Source organism: Convolutriloba macropyga, chromosome 14 (genome assembly GCF_964194025.1).
Source record: "Convolutriloba macropyga chromosome 14, txConMacr16.3, whole genome shotgun sequence".
NCBI classification, from domain to species: Eukaryota; Metazoa; Xenacoelomorpha; order Acoela; family Convolutidae; genus Convolutriloba; species Convolutriloba macropyga.
Genome location: NC_134481.1, coordinates 36562516 through 36586045, shown reverse-complemented (window position 1 = coordinate 36586045; position 23530 = coordinate 36562516). Strand labels below are relative to the sequence as shown.

Below are 23530 nucleotides of genomic sequence, written 5' to 3'. Positions count from 1 at the left end.
AAAGGAAAAATTTGTTTATAAGAGTCAGTTTGACTTCTGTTCTCACTATTGATTTAATGACTCGAACGAGGTTTGAAGCAATTATTGTAAACATGTAATTATTCAAAATTTTTGTTTGACTTCTTGATTTTTGCGTGATCAACTTTGCTCTTATTCAGAAGTTAAGTCTGATGCTAAAACAAAAGCCATTGTCTGATGTTGAAACAAAAGCCAAAAGATAAGATGTCACAAGGCCCTGATTGCTGAGTGGTTAATAATGATTTATCTGTCACGCTGGTTTGAAGTGTTTTTTGAACCATAAATATAGGCTACAGTCCCCTCTGAATTAAATTGTTCTCCTGTCGTTCGACAGCAATTTGCCCCGCGTTAGTCGGTTCAAGATGATAAATAATAGATGATAGATAAGGATGATCATAAAGATGATGAATCATTTTCTTGCTGGCTTTTGCTTTCAAAATGTTTGCAAACGTCGTTGTAATTAAATTTAATTCTAATTCTCGAGTTTTCTTGATGAAATCTCGGAAAGACTTATTTGCTGCATAATTGAAAAACATTGAATTATCTTGATTTTTTAAATTTTGCTGAGGTGTTTAATTGCTCTCAAACGAAGTTTAGCAATGATATTAGTCCTGTTGGTGTTTTTTATGCAATTTTTCGCTTGACCGATTTTTTGTTTGACCCATTTGACTTTGCGTCCTCAAAAAGGGGATAAATAGGTAGCGCCCAGCAGGCATTCAGTGCTCTTAGAGCCTTTCAGCTCACTAGTCTCCAAGTATGCGATTCACAGAAACAAACTCTTTTGGAGACTTATACTTACGGTGTGAAGGGCGGTTCGGATCTATTGTTTCCCGCTGTCCCCATCCCCCCACTGTTGCCCCACCCCCATCAGCCCCCAAATCCACCCCCTCCCCAACTGCGCTCGCCTCAATTAAGATTAAGCTAGCCTCACTACCGTGGCTGGCTACTGACGAAGCCAACCGCTCGCCGGTCGTTTGAGAGCAATTTGCCCGACGTTAGTCGGTATGTTCGATGTGTTAAAAGGCTCGGTAGTTGGGTAACAAAAACGCAACTTGGTTTGCAAATGTTTTGAGACTACCCCTTGGCATCTTGGTGTCTGTTGTTAATTGCTCTCCAACGAAATGGGTAGCAGTTACAATAGTCCTGCTTGTCTTCTAATACGACTTTTCGTACTATCGATTTTTTGTCGAATTGTTTTTCTTCATCATAATTGACTTTGCGTGACTTTTGTCTTGATGATAGAGTAGTTTAAAACCGCAGACCCCTTCTCAAGCTAGGCTCTGTTCTGTGCGTTACGTCAGTTTTTAATCTAATTAGATTTAATCATCACTTGTTGCGATAAAAGCAGTTAAATATACTGCCAGTGTAATAAATTTTAATGCCCGATCGACACCGGAAAAACACTTCAGCATTAGTTTACGAGTTTATCACACTCTTTTATCGCCACTGTTACTAAGTAAACAGTGCCGATAAAAGAGTGGCGACAAACTCGTAGTCTAATGACGGAAACAGTTTGATAACCTTGTAGTCTAAAAAAAACGTGTGTGGTGTGTGTTGTGTATGTGGTGTGTGGTGTGGGTGGGGTGTGTGCGGTGTCTGTGTGTGAGTGATGTGTGTGTGTGTGTGGTTTGTGTGCGGTGTGTGTGTGTGTGGTTTGTGTGTTTGTGTGGTGTATGGTGTTTGTGGTGTGTGTGTGTGGTGTGGAGTGTGTTTCTGTGCGTGTGTGTGTGTTTATGCATGTGTGCGCCTGTGTGTGTGTGCGTGCGTGTGCGTGTTTTTGTGAGGGGGTGTGTGTGTAGTGCGTGTGTGTATGTTTGTCTGTGTGTGTGTGTTTGTGTGTGCATGTGTTTGTGCGTGTCTGTGTTTGTGTGTGTGTGCGTGCGCGCGCGTGTGTGTGTGTCTGTGTGCGTGTGTTTGTGTGTGTGTGCGTGTGTGTGTATGTATGTATGTGTGTGTGTGTGTGTGTGTGTGTTTGTGTGGGTGTGTGGGGGTAGGGGGCTCATGAGGACAAAAGGAAGATTAGATCCGAAGAAATATCACTTACCTTTGAAAATGTAATTGTCCTCAAAAATGAAAAGGAAAAACCAATAAAACTGTGTTCAGCTTTGAAATGATCGCAACAGGTGTTGATTAAAAAAATTACCACACGGTTGTTATCGCCCTCGAAGTTATCATAACACCTCGGCTTCGCCTCGGAGTTTGATAACTTCTCGGTGGCGGTAACAACCGTGTGGTAATATTCATGAGTTTCCTCAGGTCAATAATTGTTGGACACACTTGACTTTACCTTACTCTCGAATTGACTATTTAGCAAACTTTGGTTGGAGGAGTTACGATTGACTGGGGCCATCTTTTTATCATTGAGGCATATGCATATTCGGGGGCAAATTTTATCTTGAAGCAATGCAGGCTTCACGAATTCTTCTGATTCGCTGATTCGACATTTTGAAAAACTACGTCATTTTGACAAAACTGAGCATTTTTCGCTTAGTTGTTAGGTCTTATCAGTCTTTTATATTGGAAGTATACGGAGCATTCGCATCTACTTTCTGATTTAATCCGAAAACTTATTGATCTATTGTAGAAACCAAGCTGACATTGGAGGGGGGAACTGTGATGAGTTCGTGCTGTGTCCGCTGTATCCTTTAGACGATGAGGCATCCTTGAGTGAGGAGAGTAGACCTTCCTGGATAATCTGTGGTAAAGTGACAGAGAAGACTGAAACTCTCCTATTCTCCAACAAGTTCACAGACTGGCCCGAAGCTGGATTCTTAAAGGAGATTCGAACTGCCAAGAACTTCACAGTGAGTTTTTTTCTAAAATCTCCAACACATCACATCGAATGAAATCAAAACAATATTAAAAGTTTGCCTAGAGAGCGTTCCCGGTAGCTAAGTTAGTTAAGTGAAACATGTAAGCAGTAACAATGAACTGGTGAGACATGGTTAAAGGCAGACCATTTGTCATTTTGAAAGGAACAAACTGCATTAAAACGAAGTTCAATATTTAGCTAAATAATCTGTACATGTTAGCAACGTATTCAATTTCACCATCACTTATTTCGGGGACAAGCTTTTACGGATTGGATGTGAAAAATTGATGCTCAAGGATGTGAATGCAAAATTATAGAACTGTTGTTCGTCAATAATCTTTAGATATTAGCTTGTTAGATATATCACCAATGCATGCATTTAAGTTTTATGCTAAGCGAAGCGTTTGTTGGATTCCTAGAATTTCATGTGAAAAATCTAACTATTTTAGCCTTTTTACCCTTGCTTTTTGAGTCTACACAACGCATAAATGATCGCGCATTACGCGATCCAATGAATTTTTAGTATCAAATTTAGGATTTACATAGATTGATAAACTGAGTTGCAGTTGTGATTAGCCCTGTTTTACAGGATGCGAAGTTTGCTAAAGTGTCGCTGAACCCAATTCACGATCACGATTTCCGAGAGTTGTTGAAACCCAATGACCCGCTGGATAAGGGTTTCATTGTGGAGGCAGTCAATGTGGGAAGAGGCGACTATTGGAAAGACCCGATTGAGCTGAGGTACAGCATAAAAATTCTTTAAGTTCTCAATGATTAATTTCCGCACGGTAACAAGAGATACAGAATTTGTGCAGAGTTTATTAAAACTATTTTTAATTGCTTTCGAACGAAGTTAGAAGCAAGTATTTTAAACTTGAGTTTTTTGTTTTTAATAGCCGCACAGCGATAGCTGGGGCTATTATTGGCCTTCTCTTGGTTTTTTTACGACTCGAAGAGGAGTATTGGTTTTCTTAAGGTTTTTTTTACCGGAAGTACTATTCGTTCAGACGCTGTTTTGACCTAAAAGCGAAAGTGAGAAAAATTGCCGTGTGAACTAATTTCTTCTGAGCGAGAGAAGTTTTTTGATCATGCGCTGCGTTTAAAGAATGACTTTTTGACTTTGAAAAGTAATTTTTGACTGAATGGCACATATAGATAACCGTTTTTAGCCGTTTTTTCGTCTAAGTGGCCCATTTTTTGCTTGTAATTTGGTTTTTTTGTAGAAATGATTTTTATTCGATGCTATATTGAAATGTAAACTTTGGAAATTAATAGCACAGTGTTTTGCAGAGCCTGAAAACGCGTTTCAAGTTCAAAATTGGCATAAATTTCTTGATTTTTTAATTAATTTTGGCTTTTTTCCTATTATTTTCTTCATTTTTGGATCTTTTAGCCGTCTTTTTGTCAAGAATCAGGCAATATGACAACTTCCCCTTGACAATTCATATACTCGATGCCTCTTTTTACCTCGATGTAATTTATAAAATTTTACATATGCTAATCCGATTTTGGTAGTTTTGTTCCTATTTTTCTCAATTTTTTGTCTGTATCTTGGTTTTAATTACTAGAAATATTCTTTTTGTGCAACATGAGGGGCTTTAATTTCGTTTCGATAAAAACGTCAAAAATTTTTTGCAAAATGTTTCAATATTTCGTATGTGATTTCTGCTTTTTCTTTTTTAGATCTGTTCAGGAGGATAGATTTTTGTCTCGGATGTATTGTTGTATTTTCTATGTCTCGAGTGCTGAAAAATGGAATGGTGTTAGTTTTTCTTGTTTTTTTAAATTTGATTTTTAAACTTTCAAAACTTGTAAACTTTGATTTGAACTTTCAAAAATCCAGAATTAGTCTTTGTTACGGTGTTCCTTACATTGTGTCCATATTGTTCACATTCTAGCTTGTATCATTCTAGCTCTGTCTTGGCACCGACATTTATACTGGTTTTATTGATGTTTTCAGTTATTAACAAATTGAATGATTTCGGCTTTTTCTTAGATTTTCGTCATTTCTTTGGGCTGCAATTGATTTCAATCAACATAAGGCAGTACTAAGAGTTTACTAGAAAGCCTTTTCCAGAATTGCTACTTATTACTTTTTATTGTATTTTTTTCCGACCTTGGTATTGTTCTTAAACATTTTTTTGCCTTTAAATATTACTCGGTTGCTTTTCTATAATTATTTTAATTTTTGAATTAGTTTGAAATCATGTTGTCTAGCATATATACAAGAAGGAAAAAGTATATGTTGTTTTTGTCTTAATTGCAGTGATGAGAAATCTAACTGTAGTAGTTTTCTGATTCTTAACTTTGAGCATTATTTTTTTGAAAAATTTAATTTAGTTTCTAAGTTATTATTATCTGCCGTTTGCTTTAGTGATCTTTTTGAGATTAGAATCATGAATTATTTGAGGGCAGTTGATAGCCCTGTCAGCTGTTTGAGACTATAAGTGTTTTGACTATCCTAATTATTTTGCACTTATCCTTACCAAACGTTTTCAATAATAAATATTTTGCGGCATTTTGTTTCTCTTGGTGACAGTGGTTTAAATTTCACCAATTTTTAGATCAGACTGGGGGGGGGGGGGGGTAATGAGTTTATGGTTTATTAAAAAAGGTTTTGGTTTCAGCTGCAATTAGGTTTTTTCAAGTTTTTACGCTTCGAGTCGCTTCCGGAATGCTTCCGGCTGTTTTTTATTTCGTCATGAATTTTGTTACGACCATATGACGTCACAGCCACTTTTTGTTCATTCGTTCATGCAATTTCAACTGAATTGCATGCGTGACGTCATTTTTCGCTCTTAGTGGAGCGAATTTTCTTTGTTCATTCGCGTGATTAAATTTTTGGTCACACTTGACTTACCTCACTCTCAAAATTGACCTCCTCACTTTGAAATTGACTTTTATTTACTTTAATTCAAAGAGATAAGGTCAAATGGGTGTGTGTCACTCTAAATGAAGGTTATTTGAGAGCAGCTAATAGAAGCAGCAAAAACTTATACAGATTTTTAATCAAAATATACATATCAGCCTTCAATGAAAAGACGAATTTTTTTGGTCTCTCTTTTTTACTGTTTTTCTTGAGGCTGCCGATCTACGAATCTATTGCGGCTATTTTCTGGCAATATGCCACCTATGTTTATTAATAGCCCCAAGGCGGTAGCTGGGGCTATTATTGGTCTTCTCTTGGCTTTTTTAACTCAAATCATTCAAATTGTAGTGGGGCGCTGTCTTTTTTAAGACCTGTTCACACATTTGCATGAATTTTGAGTCAAATTGAAGTGATGATTTTGGTCAGGCTGAAACAGGAAGAGGAAAGTAGAGCGAGAAAGCGAGTGGATCTGCGGCGTGAATTTTTTAAATTGCTCTTGAACGAAGTTCATAGCAGTTATTGTAAACGTGTGTCTTTTTTAGCAAAATTTTTGCTTGACGGTTTTCACTTTTCGAGTCACTACGCCCCTGACTTTTTGCGTTTCGCGTGATCTAAAATTTTCTCTCAATCACAATTTCAGCGGACCTCAATTGGCGGCAATTTAATACTAAAAGTCAAATGAAAAGTGCGCCGAAACTGGTGCCATTTTCACTTTAAATCTTAATAGTGGTATATCTTAACCTCTAATGTGGTTATTGAAGCCCACAATGGAACTTCTTAGTCCCATTTAGGCTAACCCCCCCCCCCACCGACTGAAACAGTTTGCAATTGATTAGAGCTCTCACTAGTCGTTCGAGAGCAATTCTTCCGACCTTTAGTCGGTTTTGTTTTCGTGTTTTCTGCTCTAATTTTCGTGCAGTGAGAAAAATATACTGGAACACAACTTCGCTTTCTCGCTAGTGGTTTTTTGTTCACATGTGGCCTTTTGACATTGATTTTAAATATTTTTCAATTGTTTATCTGATTATTTTCTAAATAATTTTCCCAATCCATTCATAAACCATTGTTGGGCAAATTTTTTGCTTAGCCGATAAAAATTCTGTCAGGAATTTGTGCTGCTATGTTTTTTATTTCTTCTGCAGGATTTTTGATACAACCATATGACGTCATAATCACTTCAAATCTGATTGTTGTTCATTCGTTTGTGCAATTTCAACTGAATTGCGTGCCTGGCTAATTTTTCACTCTTAGTTGAGCGAGTTTTTTTGTTCATTCGTTAAGTTTTGTTCACACGTGACTTACCTGACTCTCAGAAATTACTTCCTCACTCTCAAATTGACTTTTGTTTATTTTAATTCGAAGTGATAAGGTTAAGTTGGTGTGTGTCACTCTAATTGAAAGTTATTTAAGAGCAGTTAACAGAAGCAAAAATAAGTTAGAGATTCTTAATCAAAATAGAGCATCTCTGCATTTTATGAAAAGAAATGCATTTTTTGGTCTGTTTTATTAAACTGTTTTGAGACTGCAGGGGTACAAAGCTATTGCAGTAGTATATCGTGAGCAAGAGTGGGGGGGGGGTAAAAGGAAGTACCTATGTATTAACATTAGGTATAGCCTCCTACCCTCCAATTTCCAAAGATGTACCTCGTCACAGCATGACTCACCGGTATTTTCGTAGTCACTTTTGTCCATTTTTTCTTGTGAATATTTTGTTTACAAAGGATTAAGTTTTACTGTAGCGTGAGAAAATATTGTTTTAGTCACTAGGGGATTAAGTGCTTGTAGTGATTTAAATGAACTAAGATGAGAAACTCATATAGATAAACAGAGTGTTTTAATTAAAAATTATTGAATGGTTCATTTTTGTGTGGGTGTTAATAAATGACATACTGTTATGACAGATGGCTCATACTGTGTGGGGATGAGAATTTGGTTAAAAATGTAAAAGTTTTGATGAGAGTTAATCTCCGAGCATTAATCCATGCACACTTGTGTATTTGGGATGAGCATAAATAGCTGCAACACGAAATCACATTTCATTCTGGTTCTTTTGTTAACAAAATTTTTGTCGAATTTTTGCTAAAAATGAGTTTGCCAACTGCACTTATCAAGGAGGAACCAGTCTCTGACTGGGAAGGTTCTCCGCCCGCACCCAAATTCAGCAGGCCTCAATTGGCTAAGGGAACCGGGGGCCGTCCCGGTGTTCGCAAACAAGTAGCCAAACGCACTGGCCGAGCAGTTAAATATAGAAACTGCAAGGCCATTTGCAAGGTGCTCAACAAGAACTTAGCTGATCTGGATCTGATTTAGATCAGCCTAAAAATAGAAAAAACTAAAAAAAAATCAAAAAAAAAATAACAAAAGAACCAGACGTTTCACAAAAAACCAAAATTAAAAACAAACCCCAAAGTCGCTGGTTCGACTTACCCCTAGTGATTTGATTATCTGTACAGAATAAAAAATATCTGACAGTAATCAAACTACTAAGTGTAGTCGAAAATGAAAATTGGGAAAACTTACAAGTGAGTATTTCTGTTTTATGTTTCAAAAGTCTTTCGACATACTCGCAGCAGTTTGGTGTTCTATGCAGAAAAACAAAATATCTGACAGAATTCAATCTGCTAAGTGTATTCGAAAATGAAATGTGCCTATCTTAGAGCTGAATACATTTGATTTATGTTTAGAGTTTCAAAATTTTTTTTTCATAATAGATGTTAGTTGTTGAATACAGTTTATTCCTGATGAATGGTATCATTCTAAGGATGATGTGGGGGTACAACAGGTTCCAAAAAAGGGAAAAAATGGGTTTTTTAATGGAAAGAAAATAGTTTCATTACGGCTTCTGCACATTGATGGCTGAAGGTTTTCTGCGAGTCTGAAAGCCACTTAGAGTATATGTGATATGCGCTATGTGTCAACTCCCGTCTTACCTATCACATATACCCATGCAACTATCAGACTCTATATAGAAAACCCCGCCGGCTAGTGCTCGCCAATGTACACCAGATTTTCAGCCGAGAAACCATTGAACAACACAAGAGGACCCCACCCGGGATCGAACCCGGGACCCCCGGATGGGAGTCCCAGATACTACCACTGAACCATTGGTACTTGAGATGACTTAGATTTTAATCATATTTATAATGGATCATAACGTAATCACATCCTATTTTATTAACACAAAATCAGTTTTAGCAAAAGAGGATCCCACCCGGACTCGAACCCCGGATGAAAAATTTAGAGGATTAAGTGTAATTTACAAGTTAGAGACTCAAATTTAACATAGAAAAAACTGTTTCCCGCAGCTGAATAAAATTTCGTTTGAAAAAAAGATAAGAAGTTAAATCTCTTAATAACTACTCATTTCGAACCAGCATGAAACTCAATTTGTTCAAACGACAGATCAGCAAAATAATACCTTAACAATCTATTTAGGTCATTTACCTTTTCCCATATTACACTTTACTAATGCTAAAGACGTACTTCACAGCATGATACCCAAGCTGTTCACACGAAAGGGATTAGCAAGATAATGACTTAACAACAAAATAATAAGGTCATTTACCTTTTCCCATATAACACTTTTCTAATTTTAAATTCCAATAATGTACCTCACTGCACGATACCCAAGCTGTTCTCACGAAAAGGATTAGCAAGATAATCCCTCAATAAGGAATCAGTGCGGTCATTTTCCTTTTCTGATACTACACTTTACTAATGTCAAATTCCAAAGATGTTCCTCACAGCATGATACCCCAGCTGTTCTCACGAAAAGGATTAGCAAGATAATCACTCAATAAGGAATCAGTGCGGTCATTTACCTTTTCTCATACTACACTTTACTAATGTCAAATTCCAAAGATGTTCCTCACAGCATGATACCCAAGCTGTTCTCACGAAGGGATTAGCAAGATAATCTCTTAGTAAGGACATTTACCCTTTCACATATTACACTTTGAAAATGTCAATTGACAATAATGTACCTCACAGCACGATACCCAAGCTGTTCTCACGAAAAGGATTAGCAAGATAATCTCTTAACAATTCAGTAAGGTCATTTACCCCTTACAATATTACACTTTACGAATGTCAATTACCAAAGATGTGCCCTCACAGCATGATACCCAAGCTGTTCTCACGAAAAGGATTAGCAAGATAATCACTCAATAAGGAATCAGTGCGGTCATTTACCTTTTCTCATACTACACTTTACTAATGTCAAATTCCAAAGATGTTCCTCACAGCATGATACCCAAGCTGTTCTCACGAAGGGATTAGCAAGATAATCTCTTAGTAAGGACATTTACCCTTTCACATATTACACTTTGAAAATGTCAATTGACAATAATGTACCTCACAGCACGATACCCAAGCTGTTCTCACGAAAAGGATTAGCAAGATAATCTCTTAGTAAGGACATTTACCCTTTCACATATTACACTTTGAAAATGTCAATTGACAATAATGTACCTCACAGCACGATACCCAAGCTGTTCTCACGAAAAGGATTAGCAAGATAATCTCCTAACAATTCAGTAAGGTCATTTACCCCTTACAATATTACACTTTACGAATGTCAATTACCAAAGATGTGCCCTCACAGCATGATACCCAAGCTGTTCTCACGAAAGGGATTAGCAATATAATCCCTCAATAACAATTTAGTTTGGGTTACTCATTCCTTCGCCACTACTCCTATTCATTATTTCAAAACAAATTCTAAAAATCAGTTGGACACAATTCTAATTTAATTTAATTTTCTATTTTCAGATAGACTTTATTTCTTTCTCGTTGTTGACAGTTTCAATTTATCCTTTTTGTTTTCAGATAGACTTTGTTTCTTTCTCATTGCTGACAGTTTCAAGTTGACAGTTTCTTTCTCCTTGTTGACAGTTTCAAGTTGACAGTCTTAAGATAGACTTTGTTTCTTTCTCCTGATTGACAGTTTCAAGTTGAACACTTGCAGTGTTGAAGCTGGTAAGCAAACAAATTTAACTAATAGAAATCTTGATTTGTTCCTGTATTAAAACTGAACCATTTTAGCCAGCCAAATTTTCCCCCAAGAGTTGATAACGCAACACTTCACTTCACATCTAAATCTAAATACAAACAGGTAAGTTTGCTCAAATTTAACTAATACAAATCTTAGTCTGTTCCTGTATTTAAACTGAATCATTTTAGCCTGCCAAAATTTTCCCTCAACAGTAGATAACGCAACACTTCACTTCACCTCCAAATCCTAAAACAAACAGGTAAGTTTTCTTTTAATAAAATCTATTTTCGGGAGGTAAGATTAAGATTATGTTTGTAGAATGGACCTCAAAATTATATCAAAGGGAACGAATCAGCGAATCAATCTTTTTCTTCCCATTTATTCGAACGACGTGGTTCTGGTAACCGAAAAAAAAGTAAATGGGCAATGGCTAGCCGAGGAACGTACTATTCTTCCTCGCGCAATTTTCGAAGACTTTAGTATGATAAAGCACGGAGGTGAATTCGTATTACCTCACAGCGAAGTTGTTCCTGACTTCCACTCAGTTGAACTGGAACCAGTAGGACTCCAGGTAAAAGATTGTGAGAACCTAACTGACGTACCAAAACAAGTTCGAGAGAAATTTATGGATTACGAACTGAGCTGCCAACCTATGTACGAAAATCAGGACACCTTCGGGACCGCGAACTTTATGAAGCTTTGTGGCAACTTGACGATAACTCTCCGTTAACTGTGACGCCACCTCCTTCATCTCCAAATGAAATCAGCTCTTCAGTTTTGGAGGCTCCGCGTAAACATCAAAAGAAGTTGGTTAAATCAGAAGCTGATTCCAACGATGAAGACATTGAATTTGTCATCCCTGCTAAAAAATCGATCAGTCGAAAACTCTTTTAAAGATTTTCCTGGACGAACTTTTCAAAAATTTTGGATATTCATTTTTCAATTTTGTATTTTGTTATAGTGAAAACTTTCATCATGTTTTTTGAGAATTTCTAATACCTATTTATGAATTAATTCTTTGCGAAAAACTCTAATTTTTTCCAAAGAATTTAATAATAAAAAGGTAGCGAAGTGCACATTTTAGTATTATTTCCAAAACAATTTCTGGAGTTTGAAATCAGTAGAGAGGACAGAAGTTCTCAGGCAAACTTTCATTTTCCCTTTTAATAATTCAAAAATCAGTTTAATAATTGCGGAATTTATTTTCAATTTTAAAATTTACTTTCATTTTCACTTTTCAATTACGTGCAAACTTTCACAGATTTCAAACAACAAATCCTCATCTTGCTCTGTTTTTTTTAGAGAAAATGACCAGAAGTTCTAACCCAAAGGAACAGTGTTCTTCCTGCAATAAGCTTATTATGAAATCCAATATGAGCAGACATCAGAAGCTTCACGCAATAGTTTGCTCACAATGCCCCAAATCATTTCCTGACCAAGATAAATTGCCAAAACACATTGCTTCCGTACATGCACCGTCTCTGGTTATCAAAAAGAAGTTTTCTTGTTGCAGCTGTCCCTTATCCTTCTCTACTTATTATCAACTTCTACATCACAAACGAAACAGTCACCAACGTTCAACTCTTAGCACCTACGAGGAAGTTGACTTATCTCTCTATGGAGACTCTCCCGCTCTTCATAGTGAACTTCAAACGGTTCAACACTTTCTGAGAGACTCGGTTCTTGAATTGTCCAGAAAGAAAGTTCACAACTTCAAAATAATGGAGATCAACCATGAAACAGTGATCGACAAATTAGATTGTTTTTACAACGAGTTACCCAGTTCAGCTAAAATCAATATTTCGTTTGGATTCGTGCTGCAGAGTGTGCAAAATCCTGACGAATTTCGCTACTACTACGCAGCAGATAACAACCCCGTATTCTCAAATCCCATGGTTCTCTCTGATGACTCAGATCTCAATTATATTAAATCAATGTTGAGACAAGATGAATTTTTACCAAATCTAATTAATCAACGTCCAGACACAAAGTGGAAGTTTTATTGTGTTACAAATGTCACTTTTTTGTATTTCTATTCAGTGGTGTTCCGCTAGGATGCATAGAACAATCAATTTCATCAACCTTACTGAGGAGTCCAATAGTTAAATGTTTTGTATCTGACTGCGAAAACAAACCTTATCAAGACAATTTGTGTATGTTTCGTTCCTTGGTCTATGAATTATATGGTAGCAATGAGCTAACACAAAAAACAATGGAATTGATGCGGATGTTTCTCTCAGCGACACGGAGAAATGACGAAACGTTTCAAGGAATACATGAAGACGATATTCCTGTTCTTTAGGTTCTAATTGACAGAAATATTCAGATTTACTCCATTTTTTTATGAAAAATCGGAAATGTTTGCTGAACCTACTCCTCGCTCCTCGACGAAACGTTCAAAGACAACTTCGTTACTGAGATATGAAAATCACATTTGTTGGACAGCAGACATCAACAAGTTCCTCAAAAAGTTCCGATGCTACGTATGCGATCAATTTTTCGACAGATCCTTCAACTTATTAGCGGCACATGCAAAACTGCTCAGAAAACACGCAACACAAATATCCAACAGGAGCCTATCAGTTATCTGAAACTATTTTTGAACGTCTGGAAGATGTAAATGTTAATGTTCCGCAAGAGCTGAGATTGTTTTCTCATCTTATCGTATTCGATTTTGAGTCAATAACAGTCCCCGACAGTACACTCAAAAACACAGATTTGACTTCATGGATTGGAAAACATATTCCCATCAGCGTGTCGATAGCTTCCAACCTACTTGATGACCCCATATTCATTTGCAACGAAGATCCCAATCAACTAATTCGTGATTTTGTATCCAACTTAACACATATAGCGGAAAAGAGCACGCTTCTAATGAGGGAAAAACTAAATTACTTCGTACTGGAATTGGAGGAAAAATATTGGGCTCTTCGACAACTAGTTCCAGTGAAAGACAAGCAGGTGCCCACCGGAGCGGAAGACTTATTTGAGAACGAAGCTGAACCCGAGGAGGAGGAAGACGAAGATCTTGAAATTAGGAGACTGAGAAGCGAGCTCAAGATGTAATCAAAATTGAGACAAGATTTTGAGAACTATTACAGCTCCATTCCTGTGTTTGGGTTCAACAGTTCGAGGTACGATTTGAACTTAATCAAAGAGTATCTTCTGCATCACCTCTTAATAGAAAAAAACGTTGTTCCCAAAGTGGTTCGAATGGGGAATAAATATATTGGCATGAATTTTCTTGGTCTTCAGTTTCTGGACATTTTAAATTTCCTGGGAGGAGCGACAACTCTGGATAACTTCCTAAAAGCCTATGGAGCGAGTGAAGAAAAAGGTTTCTTCCCCTATGAATGGTTCGACAGCGTTGAGAAGTTGAATGTATCCCATCTACCACCAATCGACAGCTTTTGGAGCAAGTTGAAGAACCATAACGTTCTTTCAGTCGAGTACGATAAGTTCGTGCAATTGAAAAATGGTGGAATGGAACAGGATGAAATTTTGAAGAAGTTGAGACTCAAGAAAGTTCCACAAAATGCGGAAGAAAATTACTTGGAGCTCCAAAATGTATGGCAAAGAGAAGGCATGCAGACGTTTCGCGACTTCCTCATGTGGTACAATAACACAGATGTCGAACCTACACTTGAGGCTATGAAGAAAATGATCAGTTTTTACCACTCCAGACAAGTAGACATGTTGAAGTTGGGCTACACTCTTCCCAACTTGGCAAACAGGTTCCTTCATTCGCCAACAGATGCAGCTTTCTTTCCGTTTTGTGAGAAAGATAAAGACTATGATAATTACATTCGGAAATGGTTGACAGGGGGACCCTCCATCATTTTTACACGTTATGCAAAAGTCGGGGAAACAAAGATCAGAGAGTCTGAAAATATTTGCAAATCTATAGTAGCATTGATGCAAGTCAACTTTACCCTTTTTCCATGACAAAAGAGATGCCAACAGGGCCCTATACTAAGTGGGAGTACAATGAAGAAACCGAAAAATTCCATCCGAATAGGAACTGGAGAAGCTACTTTGAACAGCAGGTCATGGACTACTTCCAACAGGTTCACTCCAATTGTAAAATACAAACCCAGTTCACACACAAGAAACAAAAGAAGCTCGGTCCTTATTTAGTTGATGGGTTTTGTAGTCATTGCAACACGGTTTTTGAAGCAATGGGTTGCTTCTTCCACTTTTTTCAGTGTCAAGAGGAAAAACCGCTTCTCTTCGAGGACATTGAAAGCGGATTGAAGCGAAGAGAACGTGACAATGATAGAAGAGAGTACCTGAAGGGATTGTGGTTGAATGTTGAAGAGATGTGAGAGTGTCAATGGAAGAAATGGAGGAGCGAAAACACAATTGGGATTAAAGACTTTCTCAAGTCAAATTATCCATTCCAACCATCGATGAACAAAAACTCGCTCATTGAGAAAGTTAAACGTGGAGAACTGTTTGGTGTCGTCGATTGTAGTCTTGAGGTTCCAGAGGAAATGTATCCATACTTTGAAGACTCTCCTCCAATTTTCAAGAATTGTGAAGTTGGACGAGACGACATTGGGGACCATATGGACGAGTTTGCAGAACGCAACGAATTACTACCCAGACACAGAAAAATGCTCATTTCCAGTTTCAAGCTTGAACGAGGACCAGTTATTACACCACTTTTGTTATTTTATCTAGAAAAGGGTGTGATCCTAAAAGACGTTTTTTGGTTTCTCCAATACACTCCCCGGCGCTGCTTTGAGACTTTTGTTCAAAATGTTTTTGATGCTCGGCGCGAAGGAGACCAGAATAAGGAGTCAACAATCGTTGCGGAGACAATGAAGCTGATTGGGAACAGTTCGTATGGATATCAGATCATGGACCGTAGTCGACATACGAACACCAAGTACGTAAAAGGATCACAGGTGGACAAATTTATTAACAATAGATTTTTCAAGACTATGAATGAGCTACCAGAGCAGATATATGAGGTAGAAAGGAGCAAGACACGCATCGAGCATAAAGAACCAATAATTGTAGGCTTCTTCATCCTCCAGTACGCCAAACTCACCATGTTACAACTTAAGTACAACTTCTTCTCCACTTTGTGATAAAAACAAGTACGAACTCATTGAAATGGATACCGATAGTCTCTACATGGCCCTTAGTGAGGAAAAAATTGATGAAATCATTCGACCGGAAATGCGATCAGTGTGGTACTGGATGAGACAGAGCGACTGCAATGATAACTTTGCAGCAAACTCTAGCAGCAATTTCTTCCCACGAGAATGTTGCAAAAAACATGCTGCCTTTGACAAGAGAACTCCTGGACTTTTTAAGGAAGAATTTAGATGCTCTGAAATGATTGCTCGTTGTTCAAAGACGTACTGCTGTTACGACGAGAAAACAGACACAGTTAAACTATCAAAACAACATTGAGGAGCCCCTAAACAAGTATAGAAAAGTTCTTTTCGATGAGGAGCGAGTTTATTCAACAATTCGTGGCTTCAGAGTTATTGACAACAAGAAAGTTTGTACCTATGAACTAAAGAAAGTGGGACTGTCATATTTTTATCCCAAGCGTAAAGTCTGTGAAGATGGTATTCACACTACTCCTTTAGATTTATAACTCGTTTTCTTTAGTCTTATATTTATATCGCCTCTGTTTTTAATTCACAGTTTTCCTACCAAAATCTGTTTTTAACAAAAGCCGTTTTTTTTGAAATAAATGAATTAGAAACAAATACACATACAATCAATTAAATACAAAATTTACAAACTTTTAAAGTTTTGAAAACCATTTGCATCATTTTACGGATTATTGTTTAAACGTTTAAAGATTTTGGTTTTCAAAACTTACAAAACATCAGCAAAGAACTTCAATATATGAAAATCATTTAAATATTTAGACGACACTTTAGAAAATAAAACATGTGCAAAATAAATAGCATATGAACCACACAATTCTGAATCTTGGAGTTTCTCCTGTACTAATGAACCAAAGTTTAATTTTGTCTTGATACCATAATTTTGCAACATTTCTCCCATAGAATCTCCGTAGAAAAGCTTTCCACTTCTATTCGCAAGCAAAATCCAGTGGGAGCCCGGTTGAGTAGATGGATCTGTGTTGATTATACAAAACGTGTTTGTAGGTAAATATCTTGGTCGAAGATCAGCAGGGAAGGAACCGAGATATTTGAACTTTAGGTGCGGGAACCTGTTGACAACACGTAAGAGTTGTTGGTTATCCTTTTTTAGTAACTGATCCCTCTTTGTCAATTGCAATTGAACTTATACGTTCACCACTAACAAATAATTCTACAGTATTGGTCAAATTGTTAGCAAAGTAGAGCTCTAAACGAATTCCTGCTCCAACTACATCAGGAAAATGCATTTCGACATTGGCCTCCTGTGTTGAAGTAAGATCGAAAAACAAATGAAAATGATTTTCAAAATCCTTGTATTGAATGTTAGGACCGTCATCGTCAAACTTGAGTGCTTTCATTGTCTCAGCATAAGCTCTCACGTGATTTTCTGTTTTCAAGTTTACTATAGTTTGATTCCCACCCACAATTTTAACTTGTCGAAGATCAAATTTACGAAAATAGAACGGATTCGTGTTGTATGTTCCACTGAACTCATTATTCAGATTCATAGCAATATCAATCATTCGAATTGGTTTGTTTGAAAATATATTTTCTTGTATAAACTGGTTCTGTCCCGCGGGAATGATAAACGTTTTCGGAAGTTCTTCATTACAGTAAAATATGGCAGGTTCTCGCAGCAGTCTACTTTTAAAACTTCTCATCCAGTTATCTGAGATCGCTACCTGTCTAGTAAAAAGATAAGCTTCCAAAATTAAGGCCTCAGAGTTCAGCCCACCAGTATCGATCATATAGAATGCTGGAGAAGACCGGATCAATTTCAGTCTGAGGTTGACATTTGGGAGAAGTAAAGTTTCACAAGCAAATAGACCTATTGCCAACGGACCGTAAAAAGTAAACTCATCTTTATCTTTTTGAAAACCAACATCTGTAAATGGTCTTTTAGTCAAATCGTTTGGCTCAATCTCGTATCGATATCCTTGACATTGAGACAAGCTTTCCTTCGTTCCTTTTGTACCTGAAAACTCAGCAGAAACAAAAGCTTGATGAGCATAAAGAGAATTGGCACTGTGAACTTGTTCATTGTTTAGATAGACTTCGCAATTAGAGAAAAGTGAATGAAGAGCATTGTTTACCAATTATGTTTCTTCGGCATTATCCAAACGTGTTCGATCGCCTTTAATAACCCTTCCTCTGATGAATAATCGAGTAGATCGCACGTCAGTGAAAATAGTACGATCAGTTTCCAATTGAAATTCGATTGTTGACTCGTTTAAGGAATTTGTTGGAAATATTTGTTGTTCATTGGACCAAAGAATTGGGTCTAAAATTGGAAGTTTCCCAACAAAGTCTAGCATAGAGAGACAAGGAATTCATTTTAGCGGACCGTTTTTTATAATGATAATTGAGGAAATGATCAAGATTTATTCTAGAATAATAAATTAAGTTGAACTTGACCAATAGGGAAGAAGGGAACAAGCTGTCCAGCAGCGTTTCTGAATTCTACATGGATACTGTGGAAGCTCGATTTGATTACTTTATGGAATCTCAAGTGTTCGAAACTGCGATAACTCAGAACCTGAGATCTCTTAAAAATCTCATCATTATGGAACTCTCGGTGTTTGAATGGAAAGGAGCGTAGAAGAGGACATTTCACATCACCGACTGAATTGGGTTCAACTATATCCAAGTAGAGTAAAACTGTATGTGTTCCAGTAATATCAATAGGGAGATCTGCCGTTGCCCAGGACTTGGTGTTGTATGATCTTTTCGAATAAGGCATAACAGGTTTGTCAGCTTCAACGCCCAAGTTAGCAGCCAAACTTTTGCTGAATGATACATTTTGAGATTCTCTATTGCAAAAAGTTAGTCTTCGACTTTTTTTGTCGATGTTGATGGAAAGTTGAGGATCTAAGTTTTTGGGATGTCGTGCTTTTTTGGGAATATCTGTAAGACTCTTTACAAATTCATCCATAGAGTTAAAAACTGCTGGTGGAATTGCAAAGACATGCTTAAGTTTCTCATCATAGTGAAAGTTCATCAATCCTCCTTCAACGTTATAACATATACCGGGATATGATACTTCGACTAAAGCTACTTCCCAAGATCCATCCAGTTCAATTTTGTCGGGAAGAAAATTAGTGAATGAAGCCATTGTATTTTGAGGATAAACTTGAGAGGAACCGTTGGATAATAATTCAAGATAAAACGAATTCATGATGTTTGACTGTACTCTGTGACGTTTGTTTGGGAAAATGATTAGTCAAGGTTCTTCAGAAAGTCTTTCCGAATTTTTTGCCGAACGATACTTTGTCTCGTGTTTTTCCTCTTTTTCATACCACCACCAACTTGTTTTCGTATTGTTGATTTCGCAGTCTTCTTTACTGCTTTTTTAATTGAAGTCTGTCCTGATAAAACACCTCCAATTTCGGGAATGGCTGACTCGATTACATCTCGTCCAATTCTTTTTGCTGGAGGTAAAACGTATTTCTTGAGAATTGGGAGAGTTGTTCTAGCGACTGTTCTAGCCAAGGCTCCAAAGCCACGCCCTCTCTGACGAGGAACTCCTTTAAAATAAGGCAGATTGTAACCGTCCATTTTCAAGCGCGACTAATTGAAAAATGGTTATTTAACTTTTGACAATTCTTGCTCGTAAAAGTTTCCATCAATGTTTTCTCCTTTCTGATCAACAACAAAGTAAGTCGGGAAAGGAGCCAAAGTGTTTATTTTTCGAATTAGGAAAATTTCATGTGTATAGTGAGGCTTATATCCTTTTTGAAAATTGTACCCTACTAATACCAACCGAACTTTATCACCTACTTTAAAATTAGGCGTCTTGTTTTTTCTTAGTTTCATCCGCTTGTACATGACAGTCAAAAAGTCAGCATTTACTACATTTTTGGGTGCCAAACCAATACTTCGATTTATTCTAGAGTTGATGATGTCAACAAACATTTGCAGGTCTTTGATGTAAGATAATGTGTCGTTTTCCTCCAGGTAGCGGTAAATTAAGTTTTTCAGGGTTCGTATAGCTCTCTCGCCAAAAGCTACTTTTGTTTCACTATAAGTGTGATAATATTTGACTCCCACATCCTCGCAGAAATTAGCCATATCTCCGAAAAACTCTTTTCCTTGATCTAGCCATAATTTTTTCGGGAAATTGAGTTCGTTCTTTTTCGAACACATTTTGATAAAAGCTGCCTTCACACCCTCTGCTCCTTTGCTTCGTAATGCTTCTACTCGCAAGAATCGAGAAAAAACATCGACAGTAACGAGTAAAAAGGTGATACCTCGGTTCCATTGTGATAGTTTATCCATTTGTGCAAGATCCAAAAACCAAATCTCATCAATATAGCGAGCATGCGCATTTAGCCGGGGAAATTTTCTTCTGATCCCTTTGTACTTCGTATAAGAGTCTTTTGATTGTAAAAATTCTGTAACTTTCTCGCGACTTATTCCACTTGATTTTGTTAGGTTGTTGATAGAACCGAAAGCTGTTGGTCCCTTCCCTTTATACAACTTCTGCAATTTGATTCTATCTGAAACCGTAATTGAACCAGTCTGAACCATACTGTGTCCTCAAAATGTTGTTTTTAACCAGATATGGTCTCAGATTTAGAACTTTAAGAATTAGGAAATAGTTTGGATCAACTGGAGCGTTTTTCAATTTGATTGAATGAAGGAAGGTTTTTATATCAACTCCTGTGTCAACGTTGTCAACAATAATTGTATTGGAAAGTGAAACTTTCAACCGTTTGTTTTTGTAAATTTCTTTCAAAGTTTTCAATGTCTCGGGACTGTTCTTATAGTGAAATTTCAGATCTGTCTTAAGTTCTTTTTCTAGTCTCCCACAGTTCTTTTGGAACAAGAATAAACTTTTTGACCTCACTCATTGAAGAAATGTGAAAGTTTGTTCATACAAGGTTGGTATGTAATTTAATATTGTTATTTCAGCTTTCGAGCCCAATATAAATCTTCTGGAATTGAGGGTTGTTGATTTTGACGTGAGCTTTCTAAGTTGTTTTTGGAAGCGAACAAACTGATTTTTTCTTACTCCTGTGAGGTTTCCTTCAATCAAGTTTACAATACACTCACAGAGAAATCTGATGAACTCTTTAGGACAATTTAGAAGGAAAGCTGGTTGAAATTTCTTGCTGAGATTGCGAAAGAGCTGCAGAGTATAATAGTTCTGTGCGTTTATTTTTAATATGAGTAATACGAGCACGACTGTTCGGTACAAAGAATTCTGAGGGAAATGATGTTACATTTGAACAGTATCTCAACAAATCAGGTGTAGATGGTCTCAAATCAATCATAAGATGACCATATGGTTCTTGTGTTGCATCATCATACCACTGTTTTAGTTGTCTTCCGAGACATAGCTGTCTCCCCAAGATATCAATCTGCTGCACATCTCTCGGTGATTTGAACAAAACAATGTGAGTAGTCTGCAGCTCGGCATCACGTCCAGTTTTGTTTTTGTGGAAGAGATTATGCTTGATATGTACACAATTTAGGTTTCGATGTCTACCGGCTGTCGCAATTCCGTTGAATTTTTCCGACTTGGAAAGAATGTCTAATGAATCATCGAGTATAATTAATTATTTAGTACCGTCAGCGGGTAAGTTATCGATTAAACAAAGTCAACTCCCTGAATGAATTCTATATCTGCAATTGATTGAATCATTGTGTCGTAAATTGACCGAAAGTGCTTATAAAAGTATAAATTTCGATCAAATGATGGTTGAAAAGTTTTCATTCGTAGCATATCACTGATAAAAACAGTTTTTCCAGATCCGGAAGGACCAACAAGATACATCAAAATTCGTTCGTTTGTTGAAATAATTTTGTTCATTTTATGTTCTGGGATTATGAAGTATATAAACAACGGCACTTGAAAGAATAGCAATCCAAACTGTTCGTTCGTCACAAGTTCTAGCAAAAATAAGATTAATAATTGAAAACAGAAGCAGTACTAATACAACTAAGCACTGAAATATTGACAAAAAAGCTGTTCGAGAGCAAGTGCGACCACAGATTTTCCAAGGAGGTCTTTCTTGATTGTTATTATCAAAAATAAAGTCAGATGCGTGATTGAGATGATCTGTCATTAGAGAGCAACTGATTTTTGTTTGTCTTTAGGAAATAATGTTTCACATTTTGATAAATTGGAATCGTGACATTTTCAAAAAACAACAATATGCAAGACCTGTCATATGTCCCAAGAAACAAAAATTCAATATAAAATTAAAAAATGGAACCATGTAACAATGTCCAGGGCCGATATTTAGATTTGTTTTCAGGTATCCTGCGGCATCATGAAATGTAGCATGTAATCGAAAAACTTTTGACCAATTGAGAAGTTTTTCTAACTTTGAGTCACCAACTCCTATTAGTTCCCCGAGCGGAGTTTCTCTGTTGATTTTATTCAGATCTACACTTTTGTCCAAGCTTCGACAGACAACCAAAAAATAATTTTTGCGTTTTGTATTTCCAACAAAAAGTTTACTGATTTCTTTCTCCAACGCTACAATTTCCTCAATGTTAATATCAAGCAACTGTACTGGAACATTAAATTTTAAAAAGTGATTAAAGACAAACATCACAACATACAATGTAAAAATTTTCAATTACATTTATGCACTTTGCGATCTTTTTTGGTTTTTGACTTTGTTCAGCACTGAAATGTTTTCATCGCTCATTCTGTGTAGTTTCTCCATCTCGCCAATTCTGACCGAAAGAAAGCATTTCCTTCTAAAACTGTCCTTTTCAGTCCCTCGTGTGAACAGCTTGATTGTGAAATAACATCGATTCGGATCATCTTGGAAAAATATTCTAGTCACACACACCTTCCGTCGAGCAGTCTCACTCACCTCCCAGAACACATCAAATTTTGCTTTTTCCTCAACATCAGTTGGTTGGAACACAGTTTCGTCAATCACCAGCTTCGCAGTACCTACAGTGGGTTCGAACAGTAGTGCTTCTTTTATCATCTCAGGTATCTTTTCAATAACAAGCTTCAATTCTCTGGTCGATAGCATCAGAAATTGATGCAGAATATATTCAGTTTCCACATTTTCGCGAAATGCTTTCAAGTGAGTCCAGTTAGAGTTTGTGTTGATTGCTTCCTCTGGGATGCTGATTTGAAACTTCCGGTTACCGTATTCTTGAAAGGACCAACAGTTGTTTCTTCCATCGTGCTCCTCATTTGGTTTTGAGTCGGTGTTGTCTTTTTTATCGTTCATGTCTTTAAATAGAGAAAACATGCTCTCATTGTGGCAATCAAACTGTGGAGAGGGAACAAATGGTTTTCCCTTGTAATTTCGTTTGCGGATGGGAAAGGAGAATTGTTTTTTGGAATTAGGTGAGACTGAGCTTTGATCCATCAGTAAGTAAAAATGAGTTTTTAAGGTAGAAAAGTTGGGTATACAAGGGTAACTGAATATTGAGAGTGGAAAGAAACAAATGAATGAATTGTCTTCAAGAAAGGGCTTGATATCTTGAACCAATGAAATTTAAGTAAGAACGAGAGCAGTAGCGAAAAATAAACTTCGTATCCAATGAGATGTTGTAAAATAATTCGTAACCAATGAAAATAGAGCGTGCATCATGACGTAATAGTTATGTCACTTCTATTTTTAGTAACATCACGTGATGCCAAAGATGAGTTGTCTATATTTAGTCACGTGAGGGAGAATTTAGCATCGAACAAAAGCGAGTTATCTCACTATTCTATTGGAGAACACCTA

At 36.9% G+C, this 23530-nt stretch overlaps 1 protein-coding gene across 1 annotated transcript in view; it reads left to right on the top strand.

Annotated features, from left to right (window-relative positions):
• LOC142353381 (supervillin-like) overlaps window positions 1-23530 on the top strand; it is a 73088-nt gene that overhangs the window by 22890 nt on the left and 26668 nt on the right. The window contains exons 8-9 of the mRNA XM_075405612.1: window positions 2603-2822; window positions 3420-3571. Of these exons, the coding sequence (XP_075261727.1) occupies window positions 2603-2822; window positions 3420-3571 (372 nt within the window). The remainder of the gene's footprint in view (window positions 1-2602; window positions 2823-3419; window positions 3572-23530) is intronic.